We start from the raw sequence: 18022 nt of genomic DNA, 5'->3' as shown, positions 1-18022 counted from the left end.
TCCAGGCTGTTCTTGCTGAATTCCCCCTGGAGCAGCAGCAGTGGTTTCTGACTGCTCTTCCTCTCCAATAGCTTCTGCAGGGGCTTCTGGCTCTAGAGAAGACCCTTCTGGCCCTTCCTGCTCATCTTCTGAGGAGGACTCTGAAGCAATAGGTAAGGTGGCCAGTCGAGGCTGGGGCTGACTCATGACACCATAGTTCTGGGTAACTCCATGGTTCTGTTTTATATAAACTAGCCCTGTGCTCACACATATTCTCCTCACATAGCTGGAATCAATTAGTGAATTCTGCTTTAATATAAACCATTGATTGCATTCACTTCCTAACCAACAAGCAGAAGTTTGTGTTCCCCTTCCAAACCAGGATTGCAAACTAGCTTCAAACTGGGCGTTCTGTAGTTGCTGTTTTTGTAAAAATTGTAAAATCAAGAAAAAAATCCAACAAATTCAAATGCAAAGTCAGAGATCATTGGTTCTTATTGGTCAATTACTTCCAGATGTATAAATCTAAACATGGGGCAGTTTTGATGTATCACTTTGCTTTAGGTTAAGAAACCTGAGAGCACAACTAACTCTTTCAGGTAAAGATTACTTTGGATGGTAACCATTTTTCAAAACTAATCCAAGACAGTGAGTTCCAAAAATATATAATTTAAAAGTGGCTACATTCTTTATAATTTTAGGTCATTACTGTAAGACCCTAATGGAGGAAGAGTGTCACAGTTTCCTTCTGTCACTTTAGGGCATTAGAAGAGCACAGCAAGGATAGTGGGATATACAAACATGATTAGAATATTGAAAGGACTGAAATAAAGGCAATCATAAAAGAATATTTTGATTATGAAAACAAATATACTAACCTAGTTTGGCATGCCCAAAGCAAAATACACATCCATCTGCACCATTCACCACAGACTGGATCACCTCAGCTACTGTTCCTGCACAGACTTCGGCCTATCACAAAGACAAGATGATTATTTTTTAAAAAAAATAAATCTGTGTGTGTGTGTGTGTGTGTGTACACACACACTAGGGCTGTCAGCTCTGGGTTGGGAAATACCTGGAAATTTTGGGGATGGAGCCAAGAGGTTTGAGGAGGAACTTTATCAGGGTATAATGCCATAGAGTCTATCCTTGAAAAAAGCCATTTTCTCCAAGGGAACTGATTTCTATGGCCTGGAGATCAGTTGTAGTTCAAGAAGATCTCCAGTCAACACCTGGAGGCTGGCAACCCTCGTACACACTCCCATACCTCCGAGAAGATTGGTCCAGTAATGGTGAGGATCATCAACATCTAACGTAAGGAAGGAAGGAAATGAAACAGCCTCAAGCCATTTGGCCCAAGCTCAAAAAAATCTGCTCATGATGTTGACTCTTCAGCAAGTTCCTGCACCATCTCCTACCTCACTTCTCTAGTGAAGGCTATTAAGACATTCCAGTTGCAGGCAGCCTTTGATACTAGCAAACTTGTCAGTCTTACAGAAAGGGTCAGAGTTCTCTCATTATGGCTAATATCACAATACAAAGTAATACATTCAAAAAGCATTAACTAAAAGTGTTCTTAAACCCCCAAGCAGTTATTTCTTCAATCCTCTCCAAATTCATTTTTCACACAGTACATTTTTTAAGCCTTAGCACAATGCTGAGATTGCACTTAGGATCTAAAGTGACAAGATAGGCCAGGAGGAAACCAGTGGACACTATAGTTTTATTATATATTCCAGTAGGCTTTAATTCCACTGGTTTTCATTGGCCACAGTCTTGAGAACATCATGATTATAAGGTGATATATAAATTATTTGAATAAATAGATAAGTTTGAAATGCAACTGTGCAACCTAGCATGGGACTGCTGGACTAGTTTTGTATGCTTCTATACAATCCTGGGCTGGAAGTTCCCATAGGGTGGTGAAGAATGATTCTTTAACATCATAATACTTCACTTGGAAGGTCTCACAGGGATCAATTCTGCCTTTGTCTCTTACATTCAGTACATATATGAGGCTGCTGGGTGAGATCTTATGGAACTTAATGCCATCAAGCATCTTTATGACAGCTACCAGTCCTTTCCATCTGACACAGCCCTTTTAGTCTCAATGTTTATTATCTGCAGACTGAAGAGGAGGTGCAAGCATGGCCAATGTTATGGCTGTGACACTTCCCGTAAGGTTCAGATCTTTCAGACCAACATCTGCCTTCATAAATCTCAAGGATCTATTTTTGAATGCTCTCTGGATAAGGATATTCTTGATGCCACCTCTTTATGTTTGCCAGGGCTAAATTACTGGTTGTACAGTAATATTCCAACATTGCACTTTCAACACCTGTATATCAAGGCCAATTTAGTAGAGAGAGACATTTTTGGAAGCTGCACAACAACTGTAAAGCTATATTCCCCTGGGGACTCATCACATCATTTAGGTGCATTGCATGGGGTCCCCCCCCCTCCATTTGAGCTGACTTTGGTAGTGTTGCTGGTTCAAGTTACTTAGGTCCTGAATATAGATCATAACTTCTGCATAATTTCCACAGAGAATAATCTTTGCTTGTCTGTAACTTTACTGTACAAAGCTGTGATATTCACTCATTGGTTCAGGAGCCACATGTGGCGGTTTGACATGCCACCTATGGCTCTTCTGAGCACACCTTCCTAATGTGGCACCTGTCCTATATCTCAGGAGAATGGACAAGGGTGTTGCCTGGTGGGGTCAGTGGTTGGTAGGTAGTTCCCACCTTGAAACATCACTGGAAAGACTGGAGGATGGGTAAGCTGTGTGCCTATTTGAGGTGTAGACCCCATGCTAGGGTTGGAAGTAAGTGGGCTATTTAGAAATTGGGTTAATTTTATTATTAATATGGCCCTAAGACAAAATATTGCTTTGTTTTTAAAACACAATACAACTTGTCCATAATGATTATATCCAGGTTGTGGAGGTTCTGTGTATGAGGCTGGATTAACATTTGCCACTGAATGAAGGGGTAGAATGAAGCATACCATTATTGAATGCTAACACACAAAACTTCTTACAAGCAGAAAATTTAGCATGGAGAGAGGTTCTATTCACCTCCTCTCCTACAACACTCGAGTTCATCTTGAAGGGAATTTTGAACATAGGGAAATATTTATTTTTTAACATCCAATTTAATGAAGAGTTGTGGAAAATTTGAAAGCTTGCACACTGTTTTGTGTCGTAAGTTTGACTTGCATGCCCTTTCCTTCACTCCAGATACACATGGGCTTGCTAAGTTTTCAGCAGTGATAGGGAGAGACAATTCCATATGCTCAGAGGTACTCTGGTAATTTAAAAAGTTATAGTTATATATTTAATATTAATAGTTATATCTTATATTATTATATGTCTGTGTTTGGCGAGGTAGCACACAGGATATGTAGTTGTGTGGCTCTTTTGGTTCATGGTAATTGTGAATACGGCTCTCCATGAACTGCAGTGAGTACGACTGCTATAAAGCAGTTTAAGTTTCGCTCCCAACTACTCATTCTGGATAACTGCTAGGATTCCAAACCCGATAGTTATGCTCCCAGCAGCATACAGTTCTAAGAGTTACAGTTACAGTTCAAGTGCAGTTCACTATGGGGAAGCCATTTTCTATAGTACCTCTATGGTTACAATAACATATGCCCTGGCACTAACTGAATTCAGTCTTGACTTTTGTTTATTTTAAAGAAAATTAAAATCAGTCTAGAGACTAACAACAACAACAACAACAACAATAGTCTTGAAAATGATACATTGCCAGTTAGACACAATGTCTACCTGAGAGGCATCTTGAGGGAAAACTGCATCAAATGCAAACATCTTGGGTGGCACCACCTGACCACTTCTCTTTTGGAAGGAGTTCTGGCCACCACAAGAAAGCGGGTCATACAGAGTAATCTGCTTCTTGCGAGGATCAACCTTTAAGAAGGCGCTGGATTCAGAAGAGTCCCTGGCCAGTGTAGAACAAATACGCACCATGACCTTCACCTGTCAGCAAACACACAGAAAAAGTAGCACACATTTGATTAGGCTATATAAATAACAATAAAGACATGAGTATTTACAATGAGGTTTCATATTTGGTTGGATCAAGCTGTTCCAATTCGGGTTAACTGCATAGGGGGAAGATTTAAGCTCCTTCTGCATGCATGTCACAGTCCTAATCCAGAAGGGGAACTTCATGTGCAGGAACTGAGGCCAACATACGAGTCACATGACTTTGTGATTAGAAGCTGGCTCCTGCAAACTCCATCTAATGAAAACAGACCCTAGTTAAAGGAATATAGTGGAATGTCATATGTAAACTGATAGCAACCAGCTCCAAAGCTGTAAAACAATCTCATTCAATTGGTTAATATAGATATAAAAGGGCATAGGACAAGAATAGATCCTTGCATCACTCCAACTCGATGACTCTGCCACTCAATTAACATGTCTTACTCTTATCTCTAAGGAATGAATTAAACCAATGGAGGGATTTCTATCTATCACAGACTCTGTAGTGAAAGAATTTATAATTTAGAGACATTTTTTATATGCTTATTGTTAGGGAACTGGTAGTTGGAGGAGCTGTTCTAAAATCACATGATCTTAGTTATAAGACTTAGGAACTGTACAAGATGCTTTAGTTGCTCTTCATATTAAAGTTATTTTAAGCCATTTCTCATTCAGATAGTCTCTTGGTGGATCTAGAAATATTACAACTGCCATCAAAGAAAAAACCTTCTGTTTCATAAGTAATGCTACTAGGTGCACATCAGGTGAATGAACTGGATGAGGATGATTAATATCTTAAAGATAATCCTAAAATGGGATGAAGTGAGAGCTGGTGTAGTTTAGTTGTTGGTTGGATATTGAATTGTACTATTTATTTCAAAAAGGTAGTTATAATGTAAAATTAGTAACAAACAGAGCAAGAAGTGACCCAAGGTCTCTCTGGATCCTATTAATCTGCCCAGTGGGTAGTAGGCTTGACACACATCCACACCCAGGGCAGGGGAACCCCTGTCCCCAACTTCTGCCCCCTGGCCCCACTGGCCTGGTTTGCAAGGGGGGAGGGTGGGGGAGGAGTGTGCACACATGTGCTCCTGTGCTCCCCGTCATGCTGCACAACAGATGCATTTAAAAAGACAGATTAATTAAAAATCTTCTCCAAACATGCCATTTTTAATTCATCTGGCTTCAGCATGACCCACAGCTCCTCCATTGTGACATCATTTTCTGGCACAATGGGGGACTGTGGGAGTATCCCACTGTCTCCCTCCCCCCAAGTCCCTGCCTCCCAGTTTGATCCCTAGGGGTCCTCGGAACCCTATTGGGTAGTAATATTAACAAAGCATTCTTTTTAATATTATTAATTTATTTTTTATTTTTATTGTGTAAAAGTTAAAAGACGGCAAAAGAGAAAAGTAAAACATAACAAAAAGACAACTACAAAGAGCCAAGAATGGCCTGCATAACAGTCTACAGAGTAAAAACGGTAGAGAAACGTAACAGGCATATTATTAATCACAGAATCATAGAATCACAGAGTTGGAAGGGGCCATACAGACCTTCTAGTCCAACCCCCTGCCCAATGCAGGATGAACCTAAAGCATCCCTGCCAAATATTTGTCCAGCCTCTTTTTGAAAACTGCCAATGAAGGGGAGCTCACTGACTCCCTAGGCAGCTGATTCCACTTTTGAACTACTCTGACCACGAAAAAGTTTTTCCTAATATCCAGCCGGTACCTTTCTGCATGTAATGTAAGCCCAGTGCTTCTGGTCCTATCTTCTGCTGCCAACTGGAACAGCTCCTTGCCCTCCTCCAAATGACAGCCTTTCAAATATTTAAAGAGAGCAATCATGTCCCCCCTCAACCTCCTCTTCTCCAAACTAAATATTCCCAAAGCCCTCAGCCTTTCCTCATAGGGCTCAGTCTCCAGACCCCTGATCATTCTCATTGCTCTCTTCTGCACCCTCTCAATTTTGTCCACATCCTTTTTGAAGTGAGGCCTCCAGAACTGCACACAGTACTCCAGGTGCGGCCTGACCAAGGCAGTATAGAGACGGACTATGACCTCCTATGATTTCGATGCAATGGGCCTTTTGATACAAGCCAAGACTGAATTTGCCTTTTTTGCCACCCCATCACACTGACTGCTCAATTTTCGTTTACAGTCTACTCTTACTCCAAGATCTCTTTCACGTACACTACTATGCAGAAGTGTATCCCCATCCTGTATTTGTGCTTCATATTTTTGTGGCCCAGATGTAATACTGTGCACTTATCTATGTTGAATTAATTGAATGCTGTTCACAACCACCCACTTCTTCAGAGTATTCAAGTCTTGTTGAATTTTAACTCTATATTCTTGGGTATTTGCCACTCCTCCCAATTTGGAATCATCAGCAAATTTAATGAGTAGCCCATTTACCCCTTCTTCCAGATCATTAATAAAAATATTGAAAAGTACCAGGCCCAAAACTGAGCCCTGTGGCACCCCACTGGACACCTTTCTTTCTTTCTTTCTTTCTTTCTTTCTTTCTTTCTTTCTTTCTTTCTTTCTTTCTTTCTTTCTTTCTCTGTGTATGTATGTATGTATGTATGTATGTATGTATGTATGTATGTATGTATGTATGTATGTATGTATGTATGTATGTATTTCTATTCTGCTCTCCCCACAAGCGGGCTCAGGGCAGATAACAACATATTAAAATACAATAAAAATTCATCTACATTAAAACAGTATATTAATACACATTTAAAACAGGATGGTGGACAGCCTTAACAGGGAGGGTTAAGATTTTATACACCCCTTTTTTCAGGCCAGTGGAGGCCCAGCCTCAGCCATATGCTTGGCGAAACAACTCTGTCTTGCAGGCCCGGCAGGCCTCTGTCCTACCGGGCCCTAATTTCAGCAGACAGAGCATTCTTCCAGGTGGGAGCCAGGACCAAAAAGGCCCTGGCTCTAGTCGAGGCTAGGCGGGCCTCCTTGGGGCCAGGGACCACCAACAGCTGTTTGTCCCCTGATCATAGTGTCCTCTGAGGAATATATGGGGAGAGACAGTCCCGTAGATACGCTGGTCCCAGTCCACACAGGGCCTTATAGGTCAATACCAGAACCTTGAATCTGATCCAGTACTCCACAGGCAACCAATGCAGCTTGGATAAGAACGGTGTTATATGCACCTTATTTAGCACTCTTGTAATAACACGCACCGCTGCATCTTGTACCAGCTGTAATCTCCAGGTCAGGCTCAAAGGCAACCCCGCGTAGAGCGAGTTACAGTAATGTAGCCTAGAGATGACCATTGCTTGGATCACTGTAGTTAAGTCACGGGTTGACAGGTAAGGGACAAGTTGCCTAGTCTGCCACAGATGGAAAAAAGAGGACCTGACAACCGCTGTGACCTGTGCCTCCATTTTCAGGGAGGCATCCAAGATCACCCTTAGGCTCTTAACCCTCGGAACTGGCACTAATGGTGCCCCATCGAGGGCCGGGAGCCGGAGTCCCGAACCTAATCCCCCGTGGCTCAAGTACAGGACCTCCGTCTTCATTGGGTTCGGTTTCAGCTGACTCTGCTTCAACAAACCAGTCACAGCTGCAAAAGCATGTTCCAGGACATCTGGGGCTGAGTCAGGCCAGCCGTCCATCATCAGATACAACTGGGTGTCATCTGCATATTGATGACACCCAAGTCCGAAACTTCACACCTGTCAGACTGTGGCTTGCTAAAAGTCGCAACTGAGCCCACCTCCTGCAATAAGACAAAAGTCCATTGATTTCAAAAGGCTTTACTGAAGATAATCAACCATTAGAGTACACATTCCAAGATACAAGGATCTTAGCTGAACTGTGAAATTGTTACGAATGCCAAGCAAAGGATTAGGTACAGAATAAGCAGTTCCCCTCAGGCCCCATCCTCCCCCACAGTTCTCAAAACAAACGGCCCGAGGGTGAGAAAAGGAAAGTTTCTCAAGGGCGGCCGGAAGGTGGACGTATGTAGACATAACAATCCTCCGCTCTCTGTAAGGCTTCCAGCAGTAGTCTTCCCACCTGCAAAAAGCACACTTAATACACTGACAAGATTAAAATGGAGTCTCTTTGGCTTAAACACAATCAGAACCTGACATTCTGCCCCGTCTAAGATGCTCCTCCCCCAGGTTTATGAGGATATTGAGTGTGGAAAGCTTTCAGTAATCTGGGGGCACATATATGGATAGATTCTACCCATTCATTATGGCCGGGTTCAAAGTCCTTCCGTCTGATAAGGTAAAACAACTTGTTGTGTCGGATTTTGGAATCCAGAATCTCTTCCACTTCATAATGAATCTGGTCATCAGAGTAGGTATTGGTGGAGTAGTGGAATGCCATTGATTTGGAGGGGGAACCTTTTTTAATAAGCTAATATGGAATGTCGGGTGGACTTGACGTAAGTTTTTTGGTAAATCAAGTGCTACAGTCACTTTATTAATTACTTTACGAACAGGAAAAGGTCCCAGAAATTTGAGAGCTAGTTTACGACTGGTTTGAGCAATCCTCAATTTTTTTGTGGAAAGATAAACAAGATCTCCTGGATGTAATTCCCATTCGGCCACATGATGGCGATCTGCGTATTTCTTATAATCCTGTTTGACTTTTTCAAGATTTGATTGAATTAGAGTCCGTTGCTGTGCGGCGTCCCCCCACCACTCCGCTACATCTTTGGACGCTGTTTGAGGGGGGAGAGCATCAAATGGGAATGGTTTAAAGTCATAACCATACACTACTTTAAAGGGCGTTTCTCCTGTGGAAGCATGCACACTGTTGTTGTAGGAAAATTCTGCTAGAGGCAAAAGATCGGCCCAGTTATCTTGTTGAAAATTGATATAACAGCGGAGGAACTGTTCTAATATTTGATTAGCTTTTTCCGATTGTCCGTCGGTTTGTGGATGGTGGACGGAGCCAAGACCTTTTTCTACTCCCATAAGCTGTAGAAGCTCCCACCAGAAGTTGGCAACAAACTGTCCACCGCAGTCAGACATCACCTTTGATGGAAAAGAGTGTAATTTTACAATATGCTTTATGAAAAGGTCTGCCAATTTCTTTGCAGAAGGCACTGTGGTACAAGGGATGAAATTATCTTGTTTTGAGAATAAATCCACCACGACTAGTATGCATGTATGGTTTTTGGAGGGAGGAAGGTCAGTGATAAAGTCCATGGAAATGATTTCCCAAGGTCTGCTTGGGGTTTCAAGGGGTCGTAATAGTCCTGGAGGCTTTCCCTTTCTAGTTTTAGCGCTTAGGCAAGTTGGGCAGGAAGCGACATACCGAGAAACATCGTTGCGTAGACCTGGCCACCAAAACTGTCTTTGTATCAAATGAAGTGTTTTTAAATAACCATAGTGGCCAGCAGTCGGAGCATCATGGCAACGTTGTAGTACCTCTTTTCTCAGGCTAACTGGTACATAGAAACGATCGTTCCATAGCCATTCCCCTTGCTAGGACTGAGATAGCTTTTCTTTGGGTATATCCTCCCCCTCCTTCTCCACTTCAGTTTTTGCCTCCACCCCTTTTCTGCTTGAGTATGCTGTGCCGCGCGGCTGTGTGTCGTAACCACGCCTCCGAGTTGCGTTGGCGAAAATACTGTGTCTATTGTCTCCTCCCGCTTGCTTTTTAGTTGGGGCATGCGCGACAGGGCATCAGCTAAAAAGTTTGTTTTACCGGGCAAAAATTTTAAGGTGAAATTGAATTTGGAGAAGAATTCAGCCCATCTTAATTGCTTAGCGTTTAATCTTCTGGGGCTACGCAACGCTTCTAAATTTTTGTGATCTGTCCACACTTCAAAAGGATGACGCACCCCTTCTAGCCAATGCCTCCAAGAGGAAAGCGCTGCTTTGACTGCAAACACTTCCTTTTCCCAGACATTCCAATTCTGTTCCGATTCTGAAAATTTGCGTGAAAGATAGGCACAAGGTTTAAGGCTATTGTCCTCTCCTTTTTGCAGGAGGACTCCGCCTATCGCCGTATCGCTGGCGTCTACCTGTACAATGAATGGGTGATTTTCGTCGGGATGTTGCAATACTGGTTCCGACACAAATTGCCGCTTTAAAAGATTAAAAGCAATTTGGCATTCTGGAGTCCACATTAATTTGGACGTGGGTTTTTTAGCCTGTTCCCCTTTGTTCTTTGTTTTTAGCAATTCTGTGAGGGGAAGTGTTATCTGGGCAAAGTTTTCTATGAATTCTCGATAGAAATTGGTGAATCCCAGAAAAGATTGCAGTTCTCTATGGGCAGTGGGGGGTTGCCAGTCTTGTACAGCTTGAATTTTGGCTGGATCCATTTTTAACCCATCTTTGGAAATGCAGTATCCTAAATAATTGAGTTCTGACTTGTGAAATTCACATTTGGATAGTTTGATGGGTAATTTATTGAACGTGAGGGTGGTTAATACTTGTTGTACTAATTTTACATGTTCCTCTTCGGTTTCTGAATAAATTAACACATCGTCTAGATAAACGACCACCCCTTTATATAAAAATTCATGTAAAACTTCATTGATCATGGACATGAAAACCGAAGGTGCTCCGGACAGGCCAAACGGCATGACTAAGTATTCATACTGCCCGAAGGGCGTATTGAATGCGGTTTTCCACTCATCCCCTTCTTTTATACGAACATGGAAGTAAGCATCTTTTAAGTCCAATTTTGTAAAGATCTTACCTTGGGCCACGACGTTGAGAAGATCTCTGATGAGTGGAATTGGATATGCATTTGTGGAAGAAACTGCATTGAGACCTCTAAAATCAGTACACAGTCTTAGTCCTCCATCTTTCTTTTTCACAAAAAGTACCGGTGCTGCATGAGGACTATTAGTGGGCCTGATAAATCCTCTTTCCAAGTTGGTGTCAATAAATCTGCGTAGCTCCTCTCTTTCTAGGGGACTCATTGGATATAATCTCCCTTTGGGTAGAGTGGCTCCTGGAAGGATTTCTACTGCACAATCTGTCCTCCTATGGGGAGGTAAGGCGTTTGCCTCTTCTTTGGTGAATGCTTGCAAAAATGCCCTATATTCCTTTGGTATTTGGTTGATTTCTTCTTTAGTTAATAGGGCTTCCTCCATCCGGGTAGGATTAGTACCCCAATTTTGGTTCCATCGGTGGTTTTTGCAGCCGTCCTGCCGAAATGTAATGCTCCCGACCAGCCAGTCAATGTCTGGGTTGTGATCCCACAACCATCGGCTGCCTAGGATTAAAGGGTATTTGGCAGTAGGGCTGATTACAAACTATCTCATCTCCCAATGTTGCCCCAGTCCAGTGATTACGGGTTTAGTTTCGGTGGTTACTGGGTTCATGTTGGAGCCATCCATTTGTTCAAAAATGGCAGGTATTTCTAGTTCTTTCACTGGGAGCGCTAGTCCATTGACTAGAGCGGGTGTGATGATATCTCTGGAGCATCCAGAATCAATGAGTGCTTGTACATGAATATGTGTTTTTCTATCTGGATTGACTAAAGTAACCGGCATGAATAAAATGGACCCTCTTGGTCTTTCCACCATTGGAATGGACGGGTTTTTGATCTGCCGTTTGGGTCCGTTTACGACAGATCCATCTCGTTTCTCGAATTCGGGCTCTCTGGTTCTTCCTCTCCGATTAAGGCTGATTAAGTCCATGACTTCTTCTAATTCCAACCCTTTTTCTAGAGGGTTTCTGCAGGCTGTGCCTCGTCCTCTAGCAGTTCTGAGAGTGGGCGTTGGGCGGTATGGTGGGGGAAGGGCGGCAGAGGTTGTATGCACTGGCGGGAGCAGAGCTCGTTGCACAGGCCTGAGTGGACATTGTGCTGCATAATGGCCGCTTTGACCACAATGTAAGCACAATCCTTGTCACCATCTAGCTTCTCTCGCTCCTCTGGCTGCGGATCCTACTCCTCTTCCCCCTCAAACGATCACCGACGTTCTTCGGTGCCCTGTTGCCTGCTGTTGCTCTACAAGACGTACTTCCTGCATACGGTTTTCCACCTCACAGGCCAATTGTATCCAACCCAATAAGGTTGGGGGATTATCTTGCATGAGTGCCCGATCCAGTAATTTAGGATTCATGCCTTGTTTAAACAGAATAATTTTTGTTGATTCTTCACATCTAGGGCATTTAGCCGCTAATTGTCGGAATTTAGTAACATAGTCCCTGGCAGATAGATTACCTTGTCTTATTGTTTGCAATGCCGTTCGGGCTCTATCTTCTTCTAACGGGTCCTCATATTGCGCTCTAAGAGCCGCCACCAAGCCTTGCAAGGTGTCTAATTCCGGGGCCCCCAATTCATATAAAGTTACATACCATTCCGCCCTTTTCCTTGCAATCGGGATCCCAGGTGTTCGATTTGACTGGCTTTGTCCTCGAACAAATGTCCCCAACGGTTGAAAAACTGTAGAGCTTGTACTAAGAAGAATCCTAGCTTTGAAGGATCTCCGTCAAATGTAGCTTCCAACTTCACCCACCCCATCAGTAACTCCTGTTGTCGAGCGACTGGTGCTGGTGCTGGTAGAGGGTAATACTGTAAGGGCACTGGTCTCGGTCTGGGTTGTGGGTCCGGGTGACTTGGGATAGGTTGTATTCGTTGAGACCTCAGCTGGGGAGGACGTATCGGGCCTGGAGGTACTTGATGAGGTCAGAATGGTTGCAGTGCCGGACCTCTTGGGGGGATGATGAGGTGGTTGCTCTTGCGGCAGTGGGAGTCTCGGAGGTTGCTCTTGTGGTTGAGGTTGTAAGGGAGAAGGCTGCTCTCGTGGTTGAAGCAACGGTCGAGGCAGTTCTCGAGGTCTCTCTTGGCCCCTGTCTCCCGGGGGTCCTGCCGGGTGACGATTATCGACTTGAGGAGGTGGAGGAGGCCCCTGCGGGAGGTCATCTGGCAATACGTCCGGTGGCCCTTGTGGAGGGTCGGGCGTCATCGTCGCTGGCTGTTGTTGATCATCCTCCGGCGCTATTGGTAGTTCTATGATTGGTGGGGGGACCTGACCCTGTGCTGGTGTTATAACTGGGAGATCCCTCTGGACGGGCACCGATTGTTGTTGCATTAACTGCTGTAGGGCTGCTACCCCTTGGCTCACCGAAGCTCTAGGATGCTCCCCAGCCACTTGCTGCAGCCCCTCACCTCTCCTTTCCATGACTAGCACCGATAACAGATGAACTGCATGAGCCAGGCTCTCTTCCATCGTACTGATCCTATCCTCCGGTCTCTGGACGTGAATTGGCACCAAGGTATCGACATCCACATATGGCATTTCCTGGGGCATTTCACTCGGGAATTGTACTGTATCCATATAGTCCTCAGAGGAGGTGGTAGCGGGGACCAGGGTCAAATCACACCCATTCTGGTAGCACCTGCCGTCTCACCTTCCTCCGATATTCCAGCAAGGATTCCTTTAGCTAGTCCCGTTACTACTGAAATTCCCGCATCTACAGCTTGAGTTCGGCCCTGTAGTTGCTGCCAGCTTTGATCAGTTGCCTCCCGCTGCCCTGTCCACATAGCCACTTCAGCGTAGTCCCAGCTCATCAAGTCATGATGAGTGGTCTCCCAATCCTGGGTATTCTCGGTACCCCTGGGGTCCCATTCCTCCAGTTGATCAGATTCTTTATTCCACATAAACTATGGTTGGTTACTAGCCCGCGCCTCGATTGGCGTTCGGGACTGTTTGGGTAGCTCCCAAATGATGCTAGGTCCTTCTTCCATTGACGAACCGACCAACCGTCTCACGTCAATGAGCGACCTGGAGAACATCGTGCTTGCTCTCCTCTCCCTCATTTCTCTAGGCCTGGAGCCCCACTGCCTCGGTGTAGGCAGAGATATCAGGGGTTCCACCACCGCCCGCGGTCGAGCTCCCAACTCCCTCTGGGTGTCCTGGGTGCCAGCTCTCTCGGGTATGAGGGGATACGCTGTAGCAGGACCAGACTCCGTTCCCCATGGAATGGGTTGACTTGTCGTAGTAGGTTCCACTCCTTCCATACTGGAGACATATGGATCAAACAAAGGGTCCCTGTCGGGCTCGGCCTTGGTATCCGTCTCCTCCGGCCAAGGCATTGGAACAGAGGTGATTCATAACAAAATGTCAGACTGTGGCTTGCTAAAAGTTGCAACTGAGCCCACCTCCTGCAATAAGACAAAAGTCCATTGATTTCAAAAGGCTTTACTGAAGATAATCAACCATTAGAGTACACATTCCAAGATACAAGGATCTTAGCTGAACTGTGAAATTGTTACGAATGCCAAGCAAAGGATTAGGTACAGAATGAGCAGTTCCCCTCAGGCCCCATCCTCCCCCACAGTTCTCAAAACAAACGGCCCGAGGGTGAGAAAAGGAAAGTTTCTCAAGGGCAGCAGGAAGGTGGATGTATGTAGACATAACAATCCTCCGCTCTCTGTGAGGCTTCCAGCAGTAGTCTTCCCACCTGCAAAAAGCACACTTAGTACACTGACAAGATTAAAATGGAGTCTCTTTGGCTTAAACACAATCAGAACCTGACAACACCAACTGGGCAAGGGTGCGCATATAGATATTAAACAATAATGGGGAGAGTATTGCTCCCTGTGGGACCCCGCACACCAAAGGGTGATGGGATGACAATTTCTCCCCAAGCGCCACTCTCTGTCCCCGACTGTGGAGAAAAGAGACAATTCACTGTAAGGCAGTCCCTCGTATACTGGCAAGGCAGTGAGTCAGATTGTAATCGACTGTATTGAACACTGCCGACAGATCCAATAATATCAGCAGCGCTAAGCCACCTCGATCCAGATGTCTACAAAGATCGTCTGTGAGGGCGACCAGCAACATCTCCATTCCATGTCCTAGATGGAACCCAGACTGGTTCCTAGATGGAACCCAAGACATCCTTCAGGAACCCCCGCAGCTGTTCCACCACGGATGGTGCACACCATCTGGCCCAGGGGATTTGTATTCATCCAGTGCATCCAGGTGCCTCTCCACAACCTCTCTGTCAATGTCAACTAGCCACCAAGTTGTCCTGTCATGTCTACTACCATCTCTAGATGGGCTCAAGTTCTTCAGGGAGAAAACAGGCAGAAAAGTCATTAAGCCTGTCTGCTTTTCCCTCTGTCCTCTCTGTTTCTCCTTCCACACCCAACAGTGGTCCAATTGCGTCTTTTACCTTGTGTTTGCTTCTCACATATCAGTAGAAGTTTTTCTTATTGTAGTGAGCCCCCCTGGCCAGACCCAGCTCATACTGAGCTTTGGCTTCTCTGGTGGCTGATCTCCAGCACCTAGTAACCCTCATATATTCTTCTTTAGAGGTCTGTCCTTCTCTCTATTTCCTGAACATTTCCTTTTTCTCCCTTAGCTTATTCTGGAGTTCTCTGTTCATCCACATTGGTTTCTTGGAGCCCTTACCATGTTCCCGTCTTGCTGGAATAGTGAGGGCAAGAGCTTGCAAAAGCTCATGTTTGAGAAGAGCCCACTCTTCACTCACTCCTTTCCCTTCCAGCACACTCCCCCACGGAATGACTCTCATCAAGCCTCTGAGTTCATTGAAGTTGTCATAAATTCTTTGACAGATTCTTCTTCTGTATCAAATTTCAACAATTTATAGTTTCTTAATTATATGATCATCATCTGTACACATTTTTTAAAAATCTGTCCCATCTTGCTGAAATCCCCATTCTTTTTTATCCAGTTTGAACCTTTCTAACAATTGCACATAAAAGAATCATTGACATTTATAAGTTATAACCTTTAGCTAGTAATTCTTCCTTTGTCTTCAATTTACATTCCTCTTTGGGGGCATGGCTCTGCTTCAGATGAAGACAGATGCAGAAACCTGAGCTCTGTTCTCCCCTCGAGCCAATTAGTATAAGAAAGCAACTCATTTAAGCAAGAACGCTCAAATAATGGGCAAGAACAATGCAGAAAAGAAAAATGCAAATGGCAAGTCAGCTAAAAAGCTCCAGGATTACTTTCCCGTGCCGTTGCAGCCTGAGACTCAAAACAATGCTAGAGAAGAAGCACTCAAAATGGCGCCTGAGGCAAATGCAAAAGGTAAAACTTTGTCTGAAACTAATCTGCCCTTGTTGCTGCAAAAAATGGAGCAAAGAATCTTGTATAAAATTACAAATTTAACTGACCAGATCTCAGATATAAAATTGGACATTACTAGAGCCATTCATAAGGCCGATTGTGCAATGGATCTGAGTACTTCATTGCAAAACGAAATCCAAGCCTTGCAAAAGGACAATGACAATGAAAAGCAAAATTCAATCCCTAGAACTTTCAAATCGCAAGCTTCATCTTAAATTTAGAGGGATTGAAGAAAATGAAGCAATAAATGAAGATCCTGCAGCTTTCTTGAACAAATGGCTAACAAAAATTCTAAACCTCAGAGATCATACTGCCCCTCTAATTACCACAGCATGTCGGCATGGTTTGCCAAATAATCCATGAAGGAAAAGCCCCAGGGACATTTTAGCAACTTTTTCAGACGGGAGTTCAAGAAGAAAGATCTTAGAAATGGCCAGACAACAGAACTCGCTTACTTATAATGGGTCTTAGATTGCTGTCTTTATTGATCTGCCAAAAGAAATCCTCAATAAAAGAAGAGAACTTAAACTAATCACAGGAACTCTTAGAGAAGCAGGAATTGAATACAGATGGTCAAGCTTTACAAAGCTCCAAGTCACACACAAAGGGAACACTTATTTGGCAGAAGACCAAGAATCAGGTTTGACCCTGCTGAAGAATATGGATCTGGAGATACCCATAGACCCAGAGACTATATCTCTTAAAAGGAAAAGATCTCAGCCTCCTACCCCCCAAAAGGGTAGTAAAATTCCAATCAGACATACTTAATAGTCATTTTCCTCATTGTAGCCTGCTTATAATTCTAACTTTTCTGCATAGAAGCAGCTGTATATATTCTAAAAAATACAATGTTCTAGTTTACTAATTAAGATTCGGGGTGTCAGGTCTGACATATGTTTCTCTTATGTGAGCCTCTTGTAGGCAGATAATATCCATTTTTAATTTTTTCAAATAGTGAAATATTTTCTGCCTTTTTGTGGGGCATTTGCCCCATTTATATCCCATGATATACATTTGTATTCCATATTTGGGTTTAATCATCTCTCAAATTCTCTTTGCTGTCCAGCTCTTGTTTTTCCTCTTCTTCCCCTTTCAGTCCAGAATATTGTAGCTCTTCCTTTGGCAGGTGCTTCAAGCCGAGTTGTAGAACAAAATCTGGCTGCCCTGCAAGCTATGGTCCCGAGGGGACAACCACGAATACTTCTTGACGACCAGCAACAGCCAGTACAACCACCGGACCAACCCCAGGGGCCGGCAGATGAGAGACCGGAGGAACTTCCCCTGGAGGAGCCGGGAGGACCTCGAGATGATGAGGAAGAGGCACCGTTAGAACAGCCTCCAGAGCTACCGCAGGAGCAGCCCCAAGAACAACCGCAGGAGCAACCCCAAGAATTGCCGGCGGAGCAACCACAAGAACAGCCACAGGAGCTACCGGTCCGCCCGATACAGCCGCAAGAGGAGGCTCCAGTACTCCCGCCGCTGCCACGGGGGCAGCCACGGTTTCCAGGGCCTAGACTCCCTCCACCGTTTAGACTGAGAGGTCTGCCTCCTCAAGGCCCTCCAGCTCCGCGACTGCTAAGGCCTCAGCCAAGGCCACAAGCGCCTTCTATACTGAGACCCCAAGTGATCCCGCAGCCAAGGCCCCAATTCCCACCGAGGCAACCGCTCCCGCGCCAACCTGACTGGCAGCCAAGACAGGAATTGGTGCCTGTACCATATTACCCGCTCCCGGCACCAGCTCCCAGACCTCAGGAGTTACCAATGGGATGGGTGAAGTTGGAAGCTACTTTCGATGGGGACCTCTCGAAGTTGGGATTTTTTCTAGTACAAGCCCTGCAATTTTTTAATCGTTGGGGACACTTGTTCGAAGATGAAGCTAGTCAAATCGAGCTTCTGGGATCCCGATTGCAAGGAAAAGCCATGGAATGGTATGTAGCATTATACGACTTGGGGGCTCCAGAATTAGATTCCCTACAAGGGTTA

General features: G+C 44.5%; 1 protein-coding gene across 1 annotated transcript in view; it reads right to left on the bottom strand.

Moving 5' to 3' along the window:
- KIF26B (kinesin family member 26B) overlaps window positions 1-18022 on the bottom strand; it is a 665930-nt gene that overhangs the window by 148838 nt on the left and 499070 nt on the right. The window contains exons 6-7 of the mRNA XM_054994402.1: window positions 3773-3982; window positions 858-951 (exon numbers count right to left, since the gene is read on the bottom strand). Of these exons, the coding sequence (XP_054850377.1) occupies window positions 858-951; window positions 3773-3982 (304 nt within the window). The remainder of the gene's footprint in view (window positions 1-857; window positions 952-3772; window positions 3983-18022) is intronic.

Source organism: Eublepharis macularius, chromosome 1, assembly GCF_028583425.1.
Source record: "Eublepharis macularius isolate TG4126 chromosome 1, MPM_Emac_v1.0, whole genome shotgun sequence".
Lineage (NCBI taxonomy): Eukaryota > Metazoa > Chordata > Lepidosauria > Squamata > Eublepharidae > Eublepharis > Eublepharis macularius.
The sequence above is the reverse complement of the archived record's forward strand: the minus strand, read 5'-3'. Positions and strand labels throughout refer to the sequence as shown.